The sequence below is a fragment of the Thunnus albacares genome, chromosome 20 (genome assembly GCF_914725855.1).
Source record: "Thunnus albacares chromosome 20, fThuAlb1.1, whole genome shotgun sequence".
Lineage (NCBI taxonomy): Eukaryota > Metazoa > Chordata > Actinopteri > Scombriformes > Scombridae > Thunnus > Thunnus albacares.
The window spans coordinates 9,455,143-9,480,734 of NC_058125.1; the positions used below are offsets into that span (position 1 = coordinate 9,455,143).

Sequence of the window (25,592 nt, forward strand, 5' to 3'; positions counted from 1 at the left end):
ATAACCATTGTGCAACTTTTTTGATGTTTGATGTATCTGAAAGGTCATATTGTCAGTGTTGCTATATATATATATATATATATATATATATATATATATATATATATTATGATCGCTTGTCAACAGGATGTAATCACTTTTGTTCCCATATATACTTTGTCCTTTGGCTTTTTTTTTTTTTGCTTTTTTCATGCCAATAAAGTTTCAGGAGCTTTAATTCAAATGAGTCAGATGTTGTAAAATGACATGACTCACCTTGTCAGGCGACTTGAAATGACTCTTCTTCCATGAGTGTTTTCAAAGCGAGATGGAACAAACGATCTTTCATGCATTTGTACAAACTGTCACAGACTTTTCCTGCATGTACACAGTTAAGCACCTAATAAAAATATACCGCAGCCTTCTGAAAAAACTAGAAAATGTAGATTCTGTTGGAAACTACCAGCTGCTGAGACTTATAGACAAAACAGTGTTTCCTTTCCTGTGTGGATCAGAGGGGAAGAGAAATGTTAGAGACAGTGTGTAAACATGTTGAAGCGGAGGCTGTGTATGTGGATTCTATAGAGGCGAACAGAGATATAACCTTTGTTTATGAGCGCAGGCGGGCCAGCTGACAGCGTGTATAAGTCAACGGGGCAAGCCCACTCGGAGATCTACAGGCGCGCATTAATCACGCACCAGGGGAGGAGAGAAACGCCTCAACGCACCTCCACAGGACTTTCTAAACACAGGGAGGGAATGACCACAAGGTTATTGTACCTCCAAGAGACAGAGCGACACTGCTGCGCTGCAACGCCTCTCCATAAATGTCTACTAGCTGTGAACCGTAAGGATGATGGCAATAGACTTTTTAACGTCACAGAACAGTTTGTCTAGAGTCATTTCACTGCATGAGTTATTACTGCAATAATATCCAGGAGTGCATCCTTGGGGGTGATTATGGCTGTGACAGTGATGCAGTAGACGGGAAGCACAGATGGGGATTACTGGTTATTATTTTTGTTTTACAACTGGTTTAAAAGAAACAACTCGGGTAGAAAAGTAATTGTTTTGCTTTATGGTAATTGTGAGCACAGTTGAAATTTATTTTTGAGATTCATTGGTTGAAAATGTCTTAAAGTGTAAAGAAAGACACTTGGGGAGGTCACTGCACACAGTTTCCGCATTAAAAAAAGAGCATTTTATTAAAACAAAATGCTTATTTACAAGGCAAGAGATAATACTTCTGTTGGAAAAAGGCTTCTGTACCTTTACAAAAAGAGGAAGAATATGCATACACGACCAGCTTGGGAATGACATATAGGCATTACAGCTGTTATAGCTTATTACAGTGTCTATTTCACCCTGAAGTTTATTACATTTTTCTTAAAACAGGACTGATGGAAAGAAAATATGTAAAGTAAAATGGCTTTTGGAAGAGTAGTTCAGGCCGTGGGTAAAAAAAAAAAAAAACAAAAAAAAAACAAGAGCATCATCTATTATTCACACGAGCACAATATTCTTCATTCCGCAGGAATAGAAAACAAGCTACACATTTTTCTGTTTAAATAAAAATACAAGTTTCAGAAGACAAATGGCTATTTTGTGAAAAAAAAAACAAATCCAAGTAGAAAATTTTTAAGCTATTGATGCAGGTGAAATACAACACGGACACAGTTAAAGAAAAAAGATTTTTTTCCCGTCTCTTAAATTATATAAAAAAAGTCCTGTTAGGTTTACTGAGTGGCTCATTATGACACCAACACATATTTGTTCTGCCTCCTTGTCATATTTAAGACACGACGAGTGGCGTCACAGATAGATTCCTTGTTATTTAGCTATAAAAATAAATAGAAGTTGAAGGAGAAATTGTATTTTCATAGAAAGATTCGCATACTGGCAAACCCTGTTCAAACCAACAATGTGACGGTCGAGCCTTTGTTTCAACTTGATTCCACTTTGCAGAGTATCTGCGTGTACTTGTGTCAAGAGAAAAAAAATAGTCCCACGTGTGCATCAGGCCTCTGTTACAGTGAAGAGCAACACACGCCTAAAAACCTTCATCTGTGTTTGTCAGATATGTCATAAAAGTAAACGAAGACACATCTTCTCGCCCTCATCTTCCTAATTCTCCTCCTTTGTGTCGTGTCATTTTTTTTTTCTCTCTCTGTTTCCTCAGAGCCAGGGGTGCCAGGCAGGGTCCATGCGGCACAGGTTGTCCAGGCTGTTTGCTGCAGCCACCAGCGTGTTGACTTTACTCTCTCCTCCCTCAAACTGAGCCAGGTTATGGAGGCGGGTCATGATGGCTGTCACGGCCTTCTGGACCAGTGAGACCAGCTGCTGGGAGTCCATGTTCTCTGGCTGGCCGGCTGGGGACAGAGGCATGGATGTGTCCTCCTGGGTTTTCTTGTGCCAGGCGATGATCTCGTCGCGAAGGACTGCCTTTAAGATGCCGTCCACCTATCAGAGACAGAAGAAACAAAGATTTATTTTTTGTCTTTTTTAAAATTAGAGGTGGGGTGTGTTTATTCTTTTTAAAAACAAACTATTGAAATTTTATATTGTGTTGCAACAAATTATGCAAAAACTCAAGCTTTTCACAGCCCTGTATAGTTGCTGATGAGATTCAGAGCTAACTGGATACCATTAAAGTTTAAATGAAGTTGTCAATTATGCGTCTTAAAGAATGCTGCAACGGTTTTTGTCCGTCATGGGAATGAAAGCACTGAAACATGATCAAGCCTCGGTTATATAAGCCTCATTGCCAATTTCAAACATACACATAAAACAAAGCTGTTACCTCCAATCTAGGATGTGTCAATCTTCCTCGGGGAAATCTGTCTGTGTTGTTAGCAGCTCATTATGGCGACAAAGAGCTGAGATATATAACACTCTACATCATGACGGGGCCACAACACCAGCAATCATCACCTAACTAGGTACACACAGTTCCCTTCCCTTAAGTGTTTATATGGTCTCAGGCGGCAATAGATTGTTTATATGGTTTAAGGCTTCACTATATTTGAGTGGATGATTGGTACGTGTTTGTTGTGTTGTTCCGCGCTCCCTGGAAACATTTTCTTCGACCTCAAGAAACGCTGGCCTCTGGCATTCAGCTTTAACTAGCTTACATAGTGGAGTGTTTTGTTTATTTGCATCTTAAAGTTTGAGCTATACATAGACACCACAAGCCCGTCATTACTGCCCTGCTGTAGATACATCATACCACCCTCTGCTTGTCTTTTTCATTGAATTGTTTTTTGTTTGGTTTGGTGAACGTTCTTTCTGGGTTTGTCTAAGTTTAAACGCTCAACGACATCCGGAGAGTTCGGCAGGAGTTTAAAATTGACAAGATGATCATTCACTGCATCCTCAGAATGAAAATTAACCTCAATGACACCGCCAGCTGACTGAACCTCACCTCTCAAATATAATTCTTCTCCAAGTCGAGTGACTGCACATATATGTAAATACTTCTATTTTAATGTAACATTGTCACAGTTTGGTTGAATGTTTCAAGACAATGTTAGCACTTTTCGCAGAACTTTTTAACAAAAACACATCGAATATATGTCCTTTAAAGCAGCCTTATTACAGAAATTCCAATTTTTAATTCATGTATCCCTGCTTGATTAACGCTATAAAGGCTCAAGTGTAACTGGCTAAAGTTGAAACCATTGCGAAAAACTTTACACTCCATATCTCATGTCATGTATTTTAAGGGGAAAGCCTCTAATCACGTACTATATTCAATCACTATATTGATTTGTAAAACAACCCTGAGCTGTAGTATTTCAGAAAACACAATATTGCCATATAATATGAACAATATAGGCTACAATAAAGGCTTTTTTGAAAATCATAATAATGTAATACTGTGAATAGCTGACAAGCTCTTGCAGACAAACTACCTTAAAGTTTGGCTGTGCGAAGCATCGCGCCACAGCGATCATGGAGGCGGTGAGCGGCCCGGAGACCCCGATGGTGGTCAGGAACTCTGAGATGTTTGGCGTCAGGCGGAACGGGACGGGCCGATTGGCGTCCAGGTCGCCCGTGGCGTCGTTGATGTCGAAGCGGAAGTAGGAGACGTTCAGCTTGCCGGTGTCCTGGAAGCAGAGGAAGTCAAATTTAAGCTACATGTTAGCAGTCTTGCAAACAAGTGTGTATATATGTATTTGTAAGAGGGAGAATGTTTTAAATAAAGCTTTGTTTGGAAGTATCTGCACATAAAGCTAAAAAAAAAGGAAAAATGATCTATAAATATCACTTAATGCGGCGCTCTTCCTCTTAGACCACATAAGCACCATAAGACAATGACTCTTCTTCAGAAAGGCTGGGGGGAGGCACAAAACAAGCTCACACCAACGAAATGGCTTCTGTTATTGATCTGTGTGCCCCAGACACAGTAACATGTCAAACTATCAGCAGCAGAACATCTATAATCCTCAACTCACTCCCACTCCCCCCCCCCCCCTCCCCCCCATCCCTCTCTGCTGACTTAAATATATACAGCCGAGTTTTCATCTTTAAGCCTGCATTTATGTGCGAGAGGACCGCTGCACGAGCAGCCAGTCCGGGGAAGATAAGCTCCCTTATATGAAAAGGTGAGTGGCTCTGACAGCTTTATAGCGGAGCATTTCATTCCAGCTCGTGCTCCCTCTCCTCCTCCTCCGTCTCGCCTCTTTCCCCCTCCCTTCCCCTCCCACTTCTCTCTCTCTTTTTCTCTCTCTCTCTCTCTCTCTCTCTCCCATGTCATTTGCTCCTCCAGGCCCTGGCGGAGGGCCTCAAGGCAGTGGTCTGAGACACCAGCAACCCCCAGGAGGCACCGATAAGCTCCGCAGACAGTTGGATGTGGAGGCAACGCTTGGAATGCTCAATCGCCACACTACTGGCCAGCGATGGCTTCATTTTTGGGGGCTGGTGTGAATGCGGTGACGCAACATTAGAGTGTCACATGTAGCGACTCTGTGCTTGACTGTGGGAAATGATGGATACTGGGTAATTTTCAGAACTAATGTCAAAGATATCAGAGGAGATAATTACACCAGGAAATTCAACAGATTCTCAAAAATTAAGCCCTGATCACACAAGCTGTGTTTCATAAAGCTGTGTCTTCTTTTGTGTTGCAGCATCACCGGGCTCTATAGGAGCCCAACTTGAAGGAACATGAGGTCTCTATTTAGTCAGGGTAGGGTGCGACGTTGAGGCTATAATGTCCTGTCCTTGCACTCTCTCTGCCTCTCTCTGTTTGTGTGTGTGTTTGTGTGTGTGTGCGTACACTCTCCGCACCATAATCCTCCTGTGTCTAATGGGATCTGCGGAGTGGAACAGGCAGAGTGGGGGCTTAATACCAGCACTTAGCTGCCCGGAGGAACGCCTGTCAGCAAAGGCCGATTAGGATCAGAGGGGAGGGGTGGCCGACTGACACAATCATCTTTAATAATGACTTTGAGAAAGCTGTCTGCAGACCCCGAGCATCCAGACGGATGCGTGTGAACCAGGAGGCGGACGCACACACAAACACGGCCTCTTCAAATTGAAACGTCTTTGATAGCTGGAGAGCAGAGGGACTGCATATAATGTTCTGTCAAAACATCCTTCGCATTGACAGCAGCTGGCTGACTGATAGGCCTAGCGTGAATGTCATCGGGGAGAATGGTAATTCATACGGCCAGATATGAAACGGGTAATGCTGATCTCTCAATGCATCTATGAGAGCGTGTATCTATTGAATTAGCCGTCACATGGATCCCCGCTCGCCCTTGATAACATGCGTCTGCTTGTGTGTGTGTTTGTATGAATGTATGTATGCGTCTCCTACCTGCGCGATCTGCAGCATCTCGGGGTTGAGCCGGTTGAGGTGAAGCATGAACTCGGCCAGACCGATGAGGGCCAGCTGGATGGTGAACATCTTCCGGAAGGTCCAGTAATCGGTGGCGTTGGGGAAGGTGTGGAGAGCCCACTCCTTCAGCATGCTGCGAGGTACCATGTTGCCTTGCACCTCCTTCAGGATGTCCCGCAAGACCTGGTGGCGAGAGGGAGGAACAGAGAGGGAGGAGAGGTTAGGTAGGTGGCGCTGGATCTGAACACGCTGCCGATACCAATGTGTAGACATGATTCACTGTCCACATTCCAATTTGCTGCTGGATTTTTCTTATTCCAGAGGGCAAAAGTGAACAACCAGAGAGCAGATCATTTTCTGAAATGTTAACAGTAAATGTCAGGGTTTGGTATTTAAGAATCTGAGTGTGAAGGCTTTTTGCTGGTGCCAACATTTAACTTTTAATCATACAGATATATCTATAATAGACACAAAAGATACAATTTCTCCAGAAACCAGAATGCAATGCATTCACAAAAACATTGCCAACTGAATGAGCTAGACTTTAAAAAAATATATTTGATTTTAAAAGGATAGTTTAGGTGAAGATCTCCAGAAACAAACACCATGATTTTACAGTTTGTAATCTTGAAATAAGAGTGAATGACAACACAGTACGTAGTGGCATTTAGCCATCTGGTCCAGCAATAATTACTGTGTCTCTAATGCTTGACATCTGTCTGTTGTGTGTAAAGCACTTTGTAACGTTGGTTTTGAGAAGTACTATACAAACAAACTTTAATATTATTATATTCACTTGCAGGAAGGATTAATGTTGAGTTTTCCGTGAAGAAGAACACGCCTATTATCCATTGACTGGTTAATATAAAAGCTTACAAAAGGCCACTTTTAAATTAGAATTAAGGATGAATATTAATGCAGGGCATTAAAAGTTATCCCAGGCTGCACAGCTGGATTATGTGCTGTCTATTTTATGTTTGTGTGGATGCAGATCGTCCTCCGTACCTGGTGGCTGGCCTGTGTGCCTCTGGCCTGCACGGTTGCCAGACGATCATAATATCGGGAAATGGGGTTGTCATGCTCGATACCCTTCTTGGCGCAGCGCTGTTTGTAGATTTCCACCAGTGACAGAGATGAAGGGTTGTCCTCTACTAGCCGCATCTGAGGCGACACTGCCACCACTCGGGGCACTGGAGAGATGGAGAGACGGAGGGAGGGAGGGAGGAAGAAGACAGGAGGGCACAGGTGGGGAAGAGATGGCAGAAGGGAGAGCAGAGGGAGCAGATAAGGTGAAGGGAAGCCCGGGAAAAAAGAGAAGAGGCGAAAACAACCACGTCAGTGACACATAAACTGTAAACATTTGGCTGCACTTGCTAGCACACAGTTCCTGTTTTACCACAGTGTAAACCTCAGATCTAAACCTACAACTAAAATACTCCAGAGTTGGGAAAACAACTGCTCTGAAGGCGTGCCATCAATCAACACTAAGTGGGGTCAAAGGAGGTAAAATGCTGTGCATGGGCTGCATGGTGAAAGCAGTCTAAACATTTACATACACTGGCACCCCAAATCAAATCAATACGAGCCATTCCAGTTGGGAGGAAATGGGTTGGAAGGGACTGTTGAATTCCCCGTCCATATTTCCCCTTAAACAAACCAATCAAGTGCATAAATTGAGAGTGGGCAAACATCTGGGTGGAGGCTAACCACAAGGGGATGACAGGAGAGGAAATAGTGCTTGAAAGCGAATTGAAATTTTGTGTGTGTGCGTGTGTGTGTGTATTGGAGACAGAGAAAGAGAAGAAAAAAAGGAGAGGGTCACTGCGACACTGGGACACAATACTGATGAATTTTTGCTGCAAGCACCTACACCCCCCCATCTCTCTTATCCCTGGTCCTACCAGTGAAGAAAAGGTGTCTCTTGGTGGTCTCCTTCCTCTTCTCCAGACAGGGGTTGAGGAGGCGCAGGAGCTGCAGGACCCTCTCTTCTCTGCGTGACTCGGTCAGGCAGGCGTCGTTCATCACCAGGTAAGGGTAGATCTTGCCGTTGTGGCCGCGGATATAGAGACGACGTGCCGCGGTATTGTGTTTCTGAACAATTTCCACTCTGGGCATGAACCTGGAGAGAGGTGCAGAGGGACAACTGTGGGTTCATCTCTGCTGTGTGCGGTGTGTATTCATTTTCTGTTTGGGTTATACAATTTTTTTCCAATAGGTGTAAAAGTTAAGGATAAATATTGTTCTACTCCAAATCTACAACACAATTCAGTCTTAACAGGACAAGAAAATAAGCAATTTAACTATACTTTGTACATTCTCTTACAATAATGACACATTTTGGCGTGCCTGAAGGAGCAGAGCTGGTCAAAATGAGTAAAAAAGTCCTTGATTTTGGCTCATACAGTAGCTGATGTTAATAACGAGTCTGTTACCTGGCAATCTTGATGTAGTAATGCGTAGGTTTGGGCATGAGGAACTCCCCGGGGATCTCCACCTCGGCCGTCTGTGCTGAGAAGTTGCTGAGGAAGCGGCACTTCTCCTCAATGAGGAAGAACTTGGGCAGCTGCTTGGTCTTGGCCTCCAGGATCTTGATCCACTTCTTGAGTTTGGAGATCAGATTGTGAAGTTTCATGGAGCCTGGGACACTGAAGTCAAAGTCTGGTAGGAAGGAGAGGAGAGGAGAGGAGAAATGCTGTGGTTATAACAAGAATCTTCTGATGGCCTTTCTCTGTGACAATCAAATAAAACTCACTTGTGCTTCAAACCGCTTTTTAAGAACTGCATGGAAACAAAAAACAACATCCTGCAGCTACCTCCAATCATGATTTCTAAAACTAACTAAATAACAGGATCTTGGTGGGCTTGATGAATTAAGATCAATGACTAAAACATGGTATTTAAAACTGAATTAACTATTAATCAACTATCCTCAAAATGCTCTTTAGCAAGTCACTAACCCCCCCAACTGTTAAAGAGAAGCTGCTCTCAGCTGCCAACACTGCAAGACTGTAACAGTAGTGGGCAGCTCCCAGGTGTGTTTGTGTGTGTGTGTGCAACCTTTAACCTCCCCCGCAGCTATATGCTCCCAGACATGTGCTAAAAATATCAACATGTTTCTTAGTAACCTTGCCAAATAAAACACTGTAAGGGGTTAAAACGCAAGCAGGCAGCATACACGCAAGGGACGCTGCTCAAAGTAGAGTCAAATAAAGCTAAGGAAATAGAACGGAAATAAATAGAATCAAAAAGGATAACGTTTAAAAGGTTGTATGTTTCGAGGCCACAAACAGTTAAGATTAATTAAAGAGAGATCTGGGTATTGACTTTACCTTTATTTACCCAGTAACGTGGACTAAGAACACCTTGTTTTTCATAGTGATGGCTTGGGGGAGGGCAGTTGCTACACAAACTTACATCTGGGAAATGTCCATTATAAATATTGTGTTGCACTGCTGGCCACTCCACTCCAGCAGCGTGGTGCAGTGCCTTGCTTAAGGGAACTTCACAGATAAGTTATTCATGGCAGGCAGGCAGTACAAGGAGAACTGTTTGCTCTATCGACTTAAAACTCCCTCGTGGAGGCTGGGAGCTGATTAAATTAGAGCTATAAAAATGAGAGTCTTAAAGTATTAAATTCCTGTTTCAAGTCACAACTCATATTGCATATAACATATTGTGATGAGCTGCAGCAATAACAACGGAAGGAGGAGAAGTGAGACAGGCAGGTTTTCCATTTTAGAGAAAAGCCCCTAGGACATCTCTGCAACATGAATGCGTGCACACACACACACACACACACACACACACACACACACACCTACATCTCCTATTTCAGTACACCCTATTGTGCCGCCTGTTATAATGAATCCATGAAACTGCAAGGCCTTGCCATTTCAAACACGTTCAATCTGAGACCTCCTAATACTTTAAATAAGCCCTTTAAAACAGCCAATGTTCTTTTTGTAGCGGCCCTATTTTGCTATCCGTCTGCCTGCAATTCACCTGCCTCGACAGCAGAGGTAAAATTGAAACAGTCCTGAGAAATTGCCACCCGACAATTCAGCGCCATGAAAGTGTATAATGCTTACAAATAGAAATGGCAAGGCATGCTCCACTCCTCCGTAGCTATGAAGCCATGTAGTAATATAATTCCAGCTTTATGGACTGATATAAAACCTTTTAGCTGTTTATATCTGGAGACGACACAAGTCACATGTATTGTGTTATCAGAACTAAGAAAGAATACCAGACATGTTTTAAGATGTATAAAAAAATTCTACTTTGAGTAATAGTTTGTGTCTGATATGTTTTTCCACAAAAAAAGTTCAATTATCTCATTAAAATCCATAAAATTACTTCTAATCCGTTTCCCTTATTAAAAATTCCAGGATCTATGAATATGCAAATATTTTTCATTTCAAAAGTTTAACTGCTGGACACAAGATGCCTCCTTGTTCACTGTAAAGTTTATGTTTGTGTTTGTGCATTGGAGGCCTCAAATTTCCTCATTCCACTTGTGTAAGTTGAATATTGGACCAGGATTGGCCTCCAAAATAGTTGTGATGTCACAAACCCCTGTTTGTAGGCCTGCCTCTTAAAATAGTTCTTTCAATGAGCTCAAAGAAACTTTCAGCAGATGAATGTGAAAACAGCCCTCTAGTGTCAAACTCTGCATATATATCATTCTGCACAGTGAAGATCAAACATTCAACTGTAGGGACAAGAAGAAAAACATCTTTCTGAGCGGAGGGGGACTTGAAATATTTTAAGAAGCCAAAACTTTGGTTAAACATGAGCAACCTTGTTTTAAGGTTCTATTATAGTTCTAACACGAGTCTTTCCACAAATTTGAATGCTTGAATGTCGTGGTGAGCTGCAACATGTCCACACCTTTTGTTAAAAATCAAATCGGTGGTGTATGAGATATTGTGCATCACATATTAAAGTGTGAACAAATGATGTAGCACCTATCTCCCCCTTAGGCCACTTAGTTTAACTTTAAAAAATGAAGTGACAGCAAGAGATGCATCACTCCTCATTTTAGTAAAATCCAATTTGTAAACCTAACAAACATTGTAGCGCCACCCTCAGGCCAGCCAGAGCAAACCAATGGAACAGTTACATCATATTCATTATTATCTACCTTGCCACACAAATTTGCGCAAAACATTTTGATGGTGAGAACCTTAACCCTTAAACCTGACTAGATTAAAACTGTAGACAGTTGCACAGAGAAACTACAGGAGTGCTCTGTAGTGAGTGCAATACAGCCAGCCAGACCAGGAGAGAGTTATTTTCACTCTCCCTGAACTCATCTTTGACCCCTGCTCTGTCAGCTAGCAGGGGGAATAGAATGCTGAGAAAAATAGTGCGGTGTGGAAAGTAGCCAGGCTGCTCTCTGACCTGTGTGTAGAAACCTGTGCTGGTATTCTGCCCTATCTGGCCTGACTGACAGACCACAGCACAGAGGATCTGCACTGCTACACCAAATTATGGCTCCAGAAATCAGGAGGTAGCCCACCTCTGTGTATAGGACCATTATTGCTTCATGTACCTCCTTGTTCCGAGCTCAGTGTGGGACTGCATGTATGTGTGTGGTGTGCTGGAGTCACTTGATTATGTCTGATTGGTGGGCTGAAGTTGTGAGTGTTTCAGAGGTCATCTCAGCAGTGTGGAAGGAGGTAGACGGGTTTCTGGCTTCAAGCAGTAAAGATTCACATTTAAAGGTTACTACTGAGGACTAACTGACGGTACGCAGGTACTCAGCCAAACTATTATACAAAATTAAAGTGAGTTGCATTTAACTATGCTTAATGTCATTTTAATGAGTATTCAATAGGCACACAATTAAAAAGATAGGAAACTTGTGCAATTTTTTTCAGAAAAAGCTCTCCTGACAAAAGTCTCCGGAACAGATCCACTGCTAAAACAGTAACTCATGCAAATAGCATTCTCCGTAATTGGATTTGAATGCCTCCCTGCTGCCAAATGTTATATGTGCACACATAAACCCATATTTTCCGGCCCACAAACCCTGTGAAAGCGAGTGAGCCACTAACGTGGTGCGGGGAATGGGAGCTTGGCTGCTCAGCAGCTCTGTAAACCCTGTTTGTTCCGCTCTGGAAGGCTTGTGTGGTTTCAGTCTCTGTCGGCCCTGCTCCCACGTCGCCGTGGGGACAGCTGGGTAGCGATGGTCGGCAGGCACCCTGCGAGGCAGAAGCCCTGGTGATGCCTGGCTGCGTGAGCACAGCTGGCACTGCAACATCTGGTAAGATTCATCAACGCAGCGCTCGCTCTGAGTCTCGCTCACCCTTTGTTTGTGCTGTTCATTCAGTCGGTCTATGTGCCGTTTCCATGCTTTTGCTCGCTAATGCCATCACACCTGTCTTCTTGGTTCCTCTCAGGCTCTCGTTCCTATTGTTTTCTATTTGCTAATCTCCTTTCTTCCATCTTATCTGTAATTTTCTATGCTTGTCGGTTCTGGCTTGCCCTTATTGTGGCTTCTCTCTCTGAGTCAGGTGATCCTTTTTCTCCCGAGCTACTTTCCATTCACTTTCCCTGTCCTCCTCTATCCTGGGGCCAAACACATTAGTTCTATTGGCCACTCTCAGGACCAGTGGATGAGAAAAGCACATGAGAGACCGAAGAGCAGACAGGTGGAGAAAGAAGCAGAGGGAGGAGTTGCTGTGTGTAAATGCAATGAAAAGGAGACACTGGGCTTTTCACTGAGAGTGTAACTTAGAGAACATGTATGTGCAGTCAGCCCGTAGGAGTGAAACGGAGTCAGCAAAGAGGTTTATTTGAATGCTGAAAGCTGGGGGAGCTGCAGACGGTCCTTGTATAAACCGGGTCCAGTGAACTGTGGTTCAACTCCCTTATGTAATGTAGGAAAACAGACACGTGGCTTCCCAAAACAGGGGTATGATTGTTTTCAGAAAAATGTCTCAGAGGGGGCCTTGGCTAAGCTAAAACTGCACCTGTCCTGTTGGATTCCACAGCTTGCATATGAATCCCAACACGCAGGCCAAAATGACTGGAGGCTTCGTCATGGCCTTACAAGCATCCACATGAGTATCACAGAATTTCTGCTTTGAAATATGTTAATCTAGAACTGGGGATAGATGAGAGAACTGTCTCTCATTGCAGAGTGTCTTCCAACTCCTAATCTTTGATGTCACATTGGCATACAACACCTCAGAGAAGAGATTGGGAAAGAAGAAAATATGCCAGTAGGAATTTTCTGAGGTTTCAGGATTAAGAAGGTTGTCAATTTGGAAATACAAGCTACATATAATTTATAATTCACACTGTCAATGGGTCACCTCAATGATGTTAAACAGCAGGGTACTCTTGTATATCATCCTACCTTGATGACTAAATTGAACCTGCACAGACGAGAGTTGTTTATGTTGGTAATTCATTGCCAATCGTACTCTTTAATGAATGATTTTCTCCGTAATGGGGAGATAACAGCAACACTGGTGTTATTTTAGACTGATATATACCAAAGAAATTGAATTAAGGGTTTCATCTCTGTGCCACAGGAGCTGAAGTAGCGGTAGACTCTTGAATTCAGCTACCTGTTACAATATCTTATGAGCCATATCCGCTTTTTTTTCGCAAGCAGCCTGTAAACAATTCTTGGTTTCTTGTCAAAGAGACACAACGTCCAGCTCCAGCAACAATAAAACACCACTTGACTGGTGGCTAGTGGTAATTTGCCTAGCTGCGGTTATACTACATTTATATTTCAATATAAAAGAGCAAAAGTAGCCCAGTGCCAGTATGGTGGAAATCATTTTACTCAGCCTCCGGTGGACTTTAAGTCTATAAAACTGCATTGAGATTCATTTCACACTGATATAAAAAGCTGCTAAGAAATACAATTATTTCATTACAGTGCGTTTCAGTAAAGAGATGTAGTAGAACAAATACTTTTATACAGATTTAAAGATTAAAGACTGGACCTTTAGACCAGAGTTCACTGTTTCAGCAGAGGCAAGAGCAAACACAGTCTTCTGCTTCATTTCATCAAACCTGGACGGGTTTGGTGCCTCTTGTGATCATCGCCACAGTGCTGCTCCAGCTTAGATTAGAAATGCCGCTGACTTGTGTATAATCAAAATCCAGTGTGGGTGTGTGCACACAGTGTAATAAAGACACAAACAGACACACACTCACACACCTTTTTCTGACCAGTCACTGGCCCCAACCCCTCCCTGAAATCAAATCATCTGGTTGGAAACCTTAATTACATCGCAGAACACCAATTCTGCAGTGTACTTTGCTCTGGAAATATGAACGATATGAACAGCGGGAGTGTCCACACACATATAACGCAACCGGTTCAATATATTTCTACAGAGGCCAGCTGAGCAGCCGTCTCATCATTTAAACTGCTGTAGACGTAGAATGAACACTGCTCTCGTTTGCTGAATGGTTGTTGAGTTCTGATAAAGGGCTGCAGGGAGAAGAACTTGGAGGTGTTGCTTGTTTTGTTACCTTGCTACTTGTTGGTTGCCTGAAATCATGTGCGTCATGTTTTGTGTCTTTTCAAATTTCTAAGTGTTAAGATGCAGTTTCAAAGAGGTAAACAAGTGATGCTAAAAGTTAAGTTTCATGGCTGGGAGTCATGTTAAGTTCAAAAAGTAAACACAGGAGAAAGAGGGCAGGTGTTTGTAAAGAAAACCTCAAAATGAAAGGCCTCTTCCACTTGTTTTTCTTTCTGTCTGTTCTGTATGTTTCTATGTCTACACAAGCCAGATGTGAGTTGTTTTTTTTTTTTTTTTTAAAGCCAACCAACCTGTTGTGAACTGTCCCTTCATCTTCTGGAAAACAGGGTCCTGGGCTGTGGCTTGGGCACGGCGGGCTAGAGACTCCGAGGCGGCGCTGGAGAACATGGTGGAAACATTGGAAACGTTCTCCAAACCGACACCGAAGGTGCTGACTAGCTTCTTGACAAAGTTGAGTGTGTGAGGCGTGATCTTGGCGTCAGATACCGCGCCGCTCTTCTCAAAGGCCACTGAGTAGCATTTAGCCAGGCCCTGTTGGAGCTGCCTCAATACCTGCAGAGAGAGGAGGGTGGAAGAGAAATAATATTATATTAATATTAATTAGAAATGTCTGATATAATTTTTTGCTCTGATCCGAATCATTTCCTTCATTATGTTGAGTCTGATTTCTGTCAAATGGACAAACTTTACAGCTTGAGTATCTTGATGAACACACATTTAAGAAACAAAGACACACATACATGTTTCTTAAGGAACAAAGGTGCAGCGATGTGATGTCATACAGTAACCAAAGCGGGGGGGGTTGGGTGGGGGATGGGTGGCTGTTTGGGGGTGATGATGGCATAGCATGCCTCTGCCCCTGCTTGCCCAGCGGAACGAAGCATAGAGCCTGCAGCTGCTACTGAGTGCCCCAAACCATCACAGATAATCACACAGACACACGCGCACACACACATACACACAAACTTCCGGCCCTAAATCCCTAGCCCCATCCTACACGCTCACTGCACCCATCCATCACCTGTCTCAGTCTTCTCCCTTCCTGCTGCCTCGCTTTCTCCCAGTCTTCCCCTCCACCTACAGACCAGCTACCTTGCATGGATGCTGCCAAGCATGGCTAAAACAATTTGCATCAGCACCAAGTCTAGTTTGGACACTAATGTCAGGAGTACTGACTGCACTGACATCCACACAATTAGCAAGGTGAGTTGACATGTTACCTAACCCTTCTAAAAAAAAGGGATTTGAGAAATTGGCACACAAGATATAATAAAGTTAAGGGGGAAATCTGTCTTGGATTTTGTTGAAGTTAGTATAAATATGGTGGATCAGTCTGTCAGTTTGTTGCATCACACTAGCGCAGTCAGAGAATAGGACGCAGTGATGACCTGTTCATGGTTAAAGACAAGTCAGGAAAAAAACCTTATAGACTAAACAGATGTGTCGGCCCACTAGAGAGACAGGATCTGCCAAACTGCGGTCATCTGTTTGACCAGGTGGTGTGACCCACAAATACGCTGATGTGATGTGTACACCAACTTGCTTTCACACATATGCACAGATTCATGAAAATTCTCACCGCCAGCTGTATTATTTTCTCACCATCTGATCCACTGAAAACACACACATACACACACACACATAGCAACAAAGTCACACACGAACACAACCGGCACCTTTGTTCTTCTCACCTCTTCATGCCAGTTCTCCCTGAACCACACCATCTGGTCCACGATGCCCTCCAGGGAGGAGAGCAGGGTGGGGTGTAGCTCTCGCTGCATGTGCATGATCCGGCTGCAGCGCCACATTGGGGCTGTGGCCCGGATAGGCCCCGGGTCAGAGGCCCCCGAGTGAGGCTGGGCCCCAACTGAAGTGGGCTGCTGCTGTCCGGATGCATCTGAGGGGAGAAGGAAAGGATGAGTGATGGAGATGTGACAGGAGGAAGAAGAGGTAGGGAGGAATGCTATTGGTACAACTGGAGAAGTGATACTGAACTTTATAGAGCACATTCTATATTCTTAAACACATTTTCTGCACCTATATGTACTTTTTTAGTAAAAGCAGACAGGAGCTTTTAATGTTCAGAGTGTGGTACAGAGACAACACACTTTAGCCAGCCATTTACTTACCACTTTTGTAGCGCTCCCTCTGCTCGATCTTGAGCGTCAGGTAAAGGGTGCGGATGGGGAAGTAGACAGCCTGGGGATACACTCGTCCCACCTAGCAGATAAAAGAGGGTCACAGATTACATTTCAAAGACTCCCCCTCAGGACTGCAGCGGAGAGAGAGGGGGAGAGAGAGAGAGAGAGAGGAGGCAGACAGAGGTGGAGAGAGGGACAGAGAGATACTGTGTGTGTGTGTGTGTGTGTGTGTGTGTGTGTGTCAGAGAGAGGAGAAAGAGAGAGAGAGAGAAAGATCATACTGATACAGCTAGAGACCTCTGCTGTAACAGAGGGAGTGTTTGAAGCTTTGAGTCAGGGGAGTTAGGCAACTTAAAAACATGTCATGGCTGAATTACAAAACTGAATGTGACTGATGATGAAATTGCCCTCAAGACTTTCAAGAAAAGTCACTGACAACATTTGGAGGCTTAATGGTTGAAGTCAGGACATAAGAGGTTTCAAGTTTGAAATACATTGCAAATTCATCTCAAACTTAGTGGAGGAGGATTCCTTTGATAAGTAATACATCAGGTATACCTTTGGTGTATAATTCATATATCTGTCTTGGGTCACAGTTCGTTGGGAAGGCAGGATTAGTTAGCTACGTAGCCTGTAGTTTAAGGTAGATACTTTACTGAACTGCTACATTCATTGAAAACATCTGTTATTAAACCAGGAAATAAAGCAGATTTTTTTTTTTTTTGGAAAAAGCAGACATTTCTGATCCTCGGTTTTTGTTTTGTTCAGTGTATTATGTATGGTATTTACTATAGGGCTGTTTTAAGTCATGCTGGGCACCAGACATGGTGTATGTACACAGTCGTCTATTGTATGCCAGTCATCCATTAGAGAAGGATGCACCAACCAGCACTTTCAGAGAGTAGATGCCCAAAGGAAGATTATACATCCTACAAACAGCCCTTCATAACTAGAGGCACGTTCATCTGCTGTAGTTTTTCCTTTATCAGTCATGTTGTCCTGCCAGGTCCGATGGCAATATAGAAATGTTAAGACAGATTGCCCTTCTGCTCTCCCCTGTCAACACACAAACACTAAGTGTTTTCCTAACATGCAGTAAAAGCTTAATTCTCAAAATGCCCCCTTTCTGTGGCTACAATCCCAATTCCACACTTGTCACCAAATGACAATCTAATACATAAGAGGGCACCGACTGCGACAAATCACACGCAGAAACTGTAAAGGAATCACCCTTTGAATGAGAGAGGTAAACTCAACTCGACACTGATGTATTTTGTGTGTGTGACATTTGGCTATCACTGTGACTGCACAAAGCGAGTGCCTAAAGGTAGAACATCAGCTGTGACAAAGAACCCTGAAATTGTACAGGGGTGAGGATAGATATCTGCCACTTTTTGTAAAACTATGAGCCAAAGTAAAACAAGCTCTGCCCACAGCTTTTCTTTTTTTTAACCTTTCCAAAGGTGGCTGTCTTTAAGGAAAGATCTTTTTTTTTAACATTCATATAATCAGAGTAATATTGGAGGTTTGTTTATAACATGGAGGATTGTCTGACCACTCATGTTCCTTGCCAGGGTTGTAGTAATGTAAAATACTTTTTAAAATGATGACCAAAAAAACAAAAACAATAACCAAGTTTTACACTGAATTGTCCTTGAAATTCTATGTGGGAGAGATCAGCGAATCTGGCTTTAGGCCCATTTGATATTGCTGGAAGACCAAACCACAAGGTTCTCTGAGGTCTCTGAGCACAATTTCATGGGCTGCAATTACAAGGCTATTTGATTCCCTTTAGACCCCCTATACGCCTGCGAGGCAGAAAGGGATACCTCCACATCTCGACAAAACGGAGCTCAATACCACTGAAGGTGGATCGAGGATAGGCGGTGGAGGAGGGATACAGGAGAGACGCAGAGAAAGAATAGAGGACTTTTTCGCACTTAGTCTAAGGGTAAATTGATTTTGGAACCTCTAAGGTTTCTCTGACTGGATCCACATTCCTTTGACATCTAGCGCAGGTCATGAGAGGGGTTCTCAAACTGCACATGTCAAGATAACACGAAAAGTAGCTCGGGTTCAAAGCGGCCTGGAGTGAAAATGGGTCAGTTCAAGGCAAAGTGTACTGTAGTTTTCCTTAAACAAAGTGGACCACTCAAAGAGCTTTACCAGAGCTCAGATGCAGCTCTCTCAATGCATGTTATACACAAGTCAGTCATTCAGTCAGTCAGTCAGTCAGCAGTGGTGTGCTGCACAGGAAGCACCAAGGCAGGAGAGACAGATAGGATTAAGTGGTGAAAGAGGCTGCTGCTGTTGTGGGTCTAAGCCCGGACAGCCTGGAGATGATACAAAGGAGAACAAAGAAAACCATTATTAAATTGAAGCTACGAATACACTTCCCATTTCCTGGAGCGCCTTCAGCCTCAACTTTACCACGAGAAGTGTTTAGCTGCTCTTTTGTGCCTAAAGTAGATCTGTACAGTGCCTCAAGTACAAAAAGCCTCAGCCATGAAAAACTCAAAGTAAGTTATTGTCACCTTTTCCATACAGGGGGCTCCACTTCCTGCAGATGTAATTTCTCCAAAGTCAAGTGAATATATATATATATATATATATATATATATATATATATATATATATATATATATATATATATATATATATATATAAAACCTATTAAGTTATACTTATTTACATCCCTTACATGAATGTACTGTATTCTGCAATTGTTTACATGCTGTTTTCTTAAAATCTCATATTTCTCAGTTTTATTTGCATATACAGTAAAAGCTCTGTAATTTTCACAATTCTCTTTTTCACATGCTTCAAAAACAGAGAGGAAAGGAAAGAAATATTTAAAATGAAAAATATACTACTGAAATGAGAAGTGAAGGGCTAGAGTCAGGAGTAACGGGAAGAGGGAGTTCTAAGTGGCAGCTAAGAGCAGCATTAAAGATGAAAGAGGAAGGAAGGCAGAGAGGAGGAGGAGGAACCAGAGATCAGCATGCTAATGGGAAGATAAGAAATGTCATATTTTGGCGAAGCCGAGGTGGGCCGAGGGGAAGAGGGCGAGTGGTAGACAAGGGAAGAGGCAGTGAGGGAGGGTGGTGGCGGTGGTGGTGGGGGGGCACATGAGGAGGGGTGTTGAGATTCTCTGTTAACTTCTGATTCATCTTCCCCGCCTGCCCCCCGGCACTCTTCTCCTCACCTTCATCAATATTTCAGCATACGTTTTTTAAACATCCCGCCGCCGCAGAGAAACTCTAAATAATTCAGGCGAGCGGCAGAGATAAAGCCTGCCATGCATTAAAATGTGTTTCTCTCTTTACATAAAAAGGGATGAAGAAAGGACAACCTTTTATCCTTCAGTCATTACAGGGTGACAAGGCAGACCAAAGGGAGGACTGGATCTCTATAGATGGAAAATCTGTACATTCACCCATTGACATCCACTCATAATCATGCAGAAGGGCAGGCACTGGTTTAAGTGACTAAAGTGCAACTAAAAAAAGTCACAACTTTGAACGCTGTAACAACCAAATGTCCTGCTCAAGTGTTAGCAAACCTGAAAATATTAATACATTATATTAAAAAATTAAAACATGAAAAGCAAACTATATAGAATGTTTCTACTGTGTTCATTTATTTAACATCTAATTTACATTAAGCCAGCTTGTTAATGTTAATTCCTATTTATCTGCCTGCTAAAAAGATTCCTTAAGTAAACATCACTTCATCACACACTTACTCTGTCTTTCCATGATAGTACATCCAGCTCTTACACTGCCCACTTGTATTTCAAAAGCCCGTCTCTTCCTTCTCTTTCCTTTATCCTTCTCCACACATTCTCTCATATCCTCTATACAATATTCCTGCTCTGCTGAGAGACTGGCTGTTTGTTATAACAGACTACTCTTTGAAGATCACCCTCTTCAAATTGTGCGGAAATAATACTCCATTAAGCAAAGCAAATTAGTCCTCGGTTTAATTACTTGCTCTGTTCCCGCAGTGCGGATGCGTACGATATTAACTTTATAATCATTTCTTGAACAAATAATTTAAAAACCAATTCGCCAGGGACGAGTGAAAGCCAATAAATTGCTGTAAAAGGGACAGTGAAAGAATCTGAATGCTTAATTTGGTAAACAGAATGCAAGAGAGAGGCCACTTTGGCGTGAATGCAGTTAATTTATCTTGATTAGAAAGACGTGCATGAGCACTAACGCTAACACATCAGCCAGATGTGCTCCTCTGAATGGATGGAGGAAGCCCAAAAAAAAAAAAAAAAAAAAAAAGAGAATGATTGATGGGTGAGCAAGACATCCAGACATGAAATTGAAGACGAAGTAAAAAAAGAAAAAAAAGCGATGAGGGGGAGTTTCAAACATATTCTAAATGGTCAGATAAGTTGACAAATGCTTTTACTGATAAAACATTGATAACAGTGATGAAGAGGATTTTGGCTTGGGCACAAATAGTGATCTACATCTGGCTATAGGACCAGGGACATTTGTAAAGGCTTTACCTGGCTTATTAGGTTGAGCAGAGGTTTGCCTTCTGAACCAACCAAACAGGTCAACAGCTGCGGTATCCATGCCAACCACTGGATGGGCGGGACTCCGATGCAGTACTTGTCCACAGCATCTGCCAGGGTATTCTTGTCATCGAAGCTGAGTAGCCACAACACCTGCAGATGAAAAAAGAACACAAAAAAAAGCAACATTCCCATTATTCTGCCAAGGCAGCCACATGAAAATATTTCATACATTTCCCAACAAAGTAACTATAACACACCAAGTAGCAAGAGGAAAGGTCTCTATCATTAATTAGACCATCACTGCTTCCCTGGCTTTGGTCGCAGCAGGAAGGGGGGGTTGCAGAGCAATGAACAAGTACATCTTGGCAATCCTAACTATGATCAAAGCTGAGCCAACATGGAGGTGATCTCTCCTCCCTTGGTGTACTTGTGTGTGCATCTACATTATGATGAAGACATTAACCCCACTCAACCCCCCCAGGCTCTCTTCAGTGAGCCGACCAGGGTACACAGATTGTGTATAATTACTGATAATGACTGGTCATCTCGCTTCATCCATCAGGACTACTAAACACTGCCAACCCAGCTTGGCAGCACAATACCAAGGGGTCACCAAAAAAACATCTAATTGGAATGTGAAGCTGGTAGCAGCCATTATTAGAACAGATAATGATAATAATGCTAACACTGGACTTGGCAAGACTATATTTATAATTTATCCAGCATGGCACATAGAGGTAGCTGGACTTTCACTCTCTGGATAAGCCTCTCATATCTAACTCTCTTGAGGCTGTTTGAAAGCAGAGATCCTAGCAGGCAGTTTAGGAAGGTTTTCATAATTTCTAAGCCAGCTCATTAATCATCATTTCTAAGAGAAAAAAAGAGCTAAAAGCACATCAAGAATTTACCAAAATTTCTTTAATTTTGTGCTGTGATTATCTGATTTAATGTTGCCTCTTTTTCCAGTAAAGGTGCCACCTGACATGTTCACCATCTGTCTATCTGAGTTAAGTAGGGTGAAGCACAACGGGTCTCAGAGCTTTACCTATTAAAAGAGCATATAGAGGTCTTTCTGTGTTACTAACGCTAACCTCTGGCGAGGCAGTAAAGAAGCCGATAGAATGAGTTGGAGTGTGTCGGTGTAAGAGGGAGGGTTGCTTGTTAGCACAGAGACCATCTCTTTACCTCCCACACAGGCCACACTCAACTGGGAAGTACGGTAGCATTGGTCCGACTGTTAGAGAAAGGTCGGTCCATGTAGAGGGTCATGAGATTGGAGTGTCAGGGGAGGCCATTAGTCCGTTAACCCCCGCGCCAGAGGATGGCCTTCACTCCGACATCGATCTGCCGTGGGAACCCATCCACACCGTCTACCACTGGACTGTAATTGATCAAATTACTGCTCTCTGGCTGTAACTGTGGCAGAGGCTGAGAGAGGGGGGAAAAGCCTTTCTTCTCATCAGCACCAATAATGCATGAACTGGATGGGGTCAGGAAACCAGGGAATTAATAATGACCCTATCTGAAAATTTGTAGCCTGATTGAGGCTGCTGATTTTATAGAAACAGTAGCTACTGCAGGTGCAGGATGGGGTAGCTGATGTGGTAGTTTCAGAACAAAACAAGCATCCATTCATAAATCTCAACTACTCAGCAACTGAGGGCATGAGATAATCAAACAGTCAAACAATTATGTTTATGATATTAGCATTTGACAGGAAGAAGTCCTCACAATTTGCCAAAATCATGATCTAAAGTAACGACCACACACACAAAAGGCCTCTTTCCCACTTTCCCATCTTCTCACCTTTGCTAGGTACTTGCGGGACTTGCTCTCGTTTTGGTGGCGGCATGCGTGGAGGTAACAGGTAATGGCGGAGACTCCCAAGTGGAGCTGACGGTCCTTGACAAAGATGTTCTCCAGGTAGTCACCCCACATGGCCCAGGCCTTCACCAGGACATCGTGCATCTGCACTGCTGCTGAAAAGGCCTTGTTGGCTTCCTCTGACCTGGAACAAGGAGGGAGGGAAGGTGGAGAGCATTAGAGAGCGACGGTAACACAAAGTGTCATGGGCAAGTGAGCAAAGGGAGGTAGATGGAGGGCAAGGAGAGGAAATTAGATTGAGTGAAAGTAAGCCAGGAGGAAAAAAAGAGATGCAAAATAGAAAGTGACACTGAGGAAAGGGGCTGAAAGAGTCAAAGAGATGGATGCAATGTTCGTGCGGAGAGAGGAGAGGGGGGTTGAAGGAGCGAAAGAAAATGAGAAAGATTGAGTGAGCAAGAAACAGATTATGATGATCATATTCTGAATTATGTACTACACATCAATAAGCACCATATTTCATTTGCTGTAATCTTCAAGGCCTTTCCCCTTGGCATTACAGAGTAAGCATTTAACCCAGCATGAATTAATGTCACCAAGGGTTCAGGCGTTTTGCTATAATGTGATATGAGTTGAACCCAGCCCTATCATACTGTGCCGATCAATACATTTAATACCGGGTGACATACGAGCTTAACATCTTCCTATTTTATCAGAAATGACAGTGCCGCAGCAAGGTATAAACCTCAGAGTAATGGCTATATTTATCTGTATACAAATACATTGACCGTGAAGAGCATTGCTACAGCTTAGAGAAATCTGCGGGCTGATAAACTTGAGAATCCTTGTGGAAATTTTTTTAATCCCTTTATCCTTATTTTTATACAGTAATCTAGCAGTCACACTTTCAGTATTCGATTTGGAGACTGTTAAATAGCAGGCAAAGAAATAGACAGGTGAAATCTGGCAGGAGACCTACGTTTTGACTGCACCATTTATGCTGACAGGGAAATATATTCTGAATCATCAGCTGTTTTCACCACACCAAGCAGCTTCTAACCACTCGTTGGCACACGGGCTGAATAATTTTTAACGCACCTTTCAGCCTTTGATTAATAAATAAGATGCAAGAGGCACCCCAAGATGCACTACCCCTGCAGTCAAAACAAGGAGACAGGCCTGACAATGAAAAAGCCTTACTGAGGCGCAGTTAGTAAATGGACCTCCATTTTAGGAATGCTTCCAAAACTACTTTCCCGCTTACTTACAGTGAAATGCCTCCCAAGCCAATCAATTAAAATGTGTTATTATAAAAGGCATTTTGGCATGTGATTAAGAAATGGGAGCTTGATTGCTATGGGAGTCAGAGCCGAAGACCCTCCAGTAATACTTAATGGGGTTGCCTCAGTCACTTTGCCAGTGTTAAAGTACATTAACAGTTTCTACTACCCGGCTCAACAGGAGCACCGGCACCCAACAGACTGTCAAATCTCTGACACCCGTTTAATTGAACGATCCCAAAATCTTTAGCACATGCGGTTGCACATGCACACAGACACACACACACACACATAAAGGCTTTCTCAACCCCTAACCCCCACTCTACGGTTAATTCTCCCCCGGTGTAGGAGAAACTTAATGATTGCAATAAACCCTGCTGAGGTGGAGGCAAGTTCTGCTGATCCCAGAGATTCCTGCAAATTGCCTGGAGTTAATTATTGAGCTGCATATACATTTAATAAGCCTCCCTCAATTTGTCTTTCACCCCTCAGGATGCCATGTCACGTCAAAGATGATGGGCGAAAAAAAAAGGGTCCGCTGATATGGTGTTACAGAGCGTGGCTGTGGGTATACGCGGCCCGGCAAAGCACTGAGAGAACAGCCGTGTGCTCCACAGGTAACCCTAGCAGCAAAAAACACATTACTGACACTGTCACAAACTGATGACACAGATGTACCTTAATATCTAAGCCTTGTCATGGGGGTTACCTAGTAACATAATCTCAGAGGTGTGTCAGCTTGAGGCAAGAAGTGCCGATTAAATATGACTGCCATATCCCAACAGGATAACACCCACAGAGAGTTAAGGGACCACTGACACAGTTTGAGGACAATGTGATAATGAACAAAGAGAAGACAGTGACAGACAGACTGATAGACTTGGAATATAAAAAAAAAGGTGAAAGAAGCTAATCTAAAGTTGGCTCCAAAGTGACAATGCTTATGCAAAGCTAGTCAAAGACCAGACAGCTGGTGTCCATACTTGTTGATCTGAGCCAGGAACATGCCCTTGAGAGCGTAGAACTCAGCTGTCATCTCCTTGGTGAAGTACTTCAGGTTGGTCGACTCTATCACCTCCAAACCCTAAGCGATAGCAAAGAGAACAAACGAGGCTCAACTTCAAACAAAACTGCAGTGAAGAAACTTTCGTCTACACTGGAGAAAGGAATCGTGTGGCAAGAAGATGCCACGACATTTTGTTTTAGACAGGGCCGTAATCACAGGTGAAAAACAAACAAACTGCTTGGTGTTCATTAAGAAGTAAGAAAAGAGGTGTTCAGGGAACTAAACTTCCATTATGGTGAGACTCTGATTAGGTGTCCCCTATGTACCGCTGTGACAAACGATGTGTAGCGCAAGAGAGAGACAGAGAGAACCAGAGGAGATGAGATAGAAGAGAGAAAGAGAGAGAGAGAGAAGAGTGTCTACTGGCACTTTTAATGACTTGTGGTGTGCTGAACTGCTTCTATTAATCAGAGTAC

General features: G+C 43.0%; 1 protein-coding gene across 1 annotated transcript in view; it reads right to left on the reverse strand.

Moving 5' to 3' along the window:
• Window positions 1–1,152: 1,152 nt before the first annotated feature.
• LOC122970839 (transformation/transcription domain-associated protein) overlaps window positions 1,153–25,592 on the reverse strand; it is an 83,336-nt gene continuing 58,896 nt past the window's right edge. Inside the window, exons 61-72 of the mRNA XM_044337125.1 lie at window positions 25,094–25,194; window positions 22,816–23,017; window positions 20,998–21,159; window positions 16,464–16,554; window positions 16,026–16,231; window positions 14,625–14,886; window positions 8,254–8,479; window positions 7,723–7,940; window positions 6,827–7,011; window positions 5,801–6,004; window positions 3,891–4,085; window positions 1,153–2,439 (exon numbers count right to left, since the gene is read on the reverse strand). Of these exons, the coding sequence (XP_044193060.1) occupies window positions 2,155–2,439; window positions 3,891–4,085; window positions 5,801–6,004; window positions 6,827–7,011; window positions 7,723–7,940; window positions 8,254–8,479; window positions 14,625–14,886; window positions 16,026–16,231; window positions 16,464–16,554; window positions 20,998–21,159; window positions 22,816–23,017; window positions 25,094–25,194 (2,337 nt within the window). The 3' untranslated portion in view covers window positions 1,153–2,154. The remainder of the gene's footprint in view (window positions 2,440–3,890; window positions 4,086–5,800; window positions 6,005–6,826; window positions 7,012–7,722; window positions 7,941–8,253; window positions 8,480–14,624; window positions 14,887–16,025; window positions 16,232–16,463; window positions 16,555–20,997; window positions 21,160–22,815; window positions 23,018–25,093; window positions 25,195–25,592) is intronic.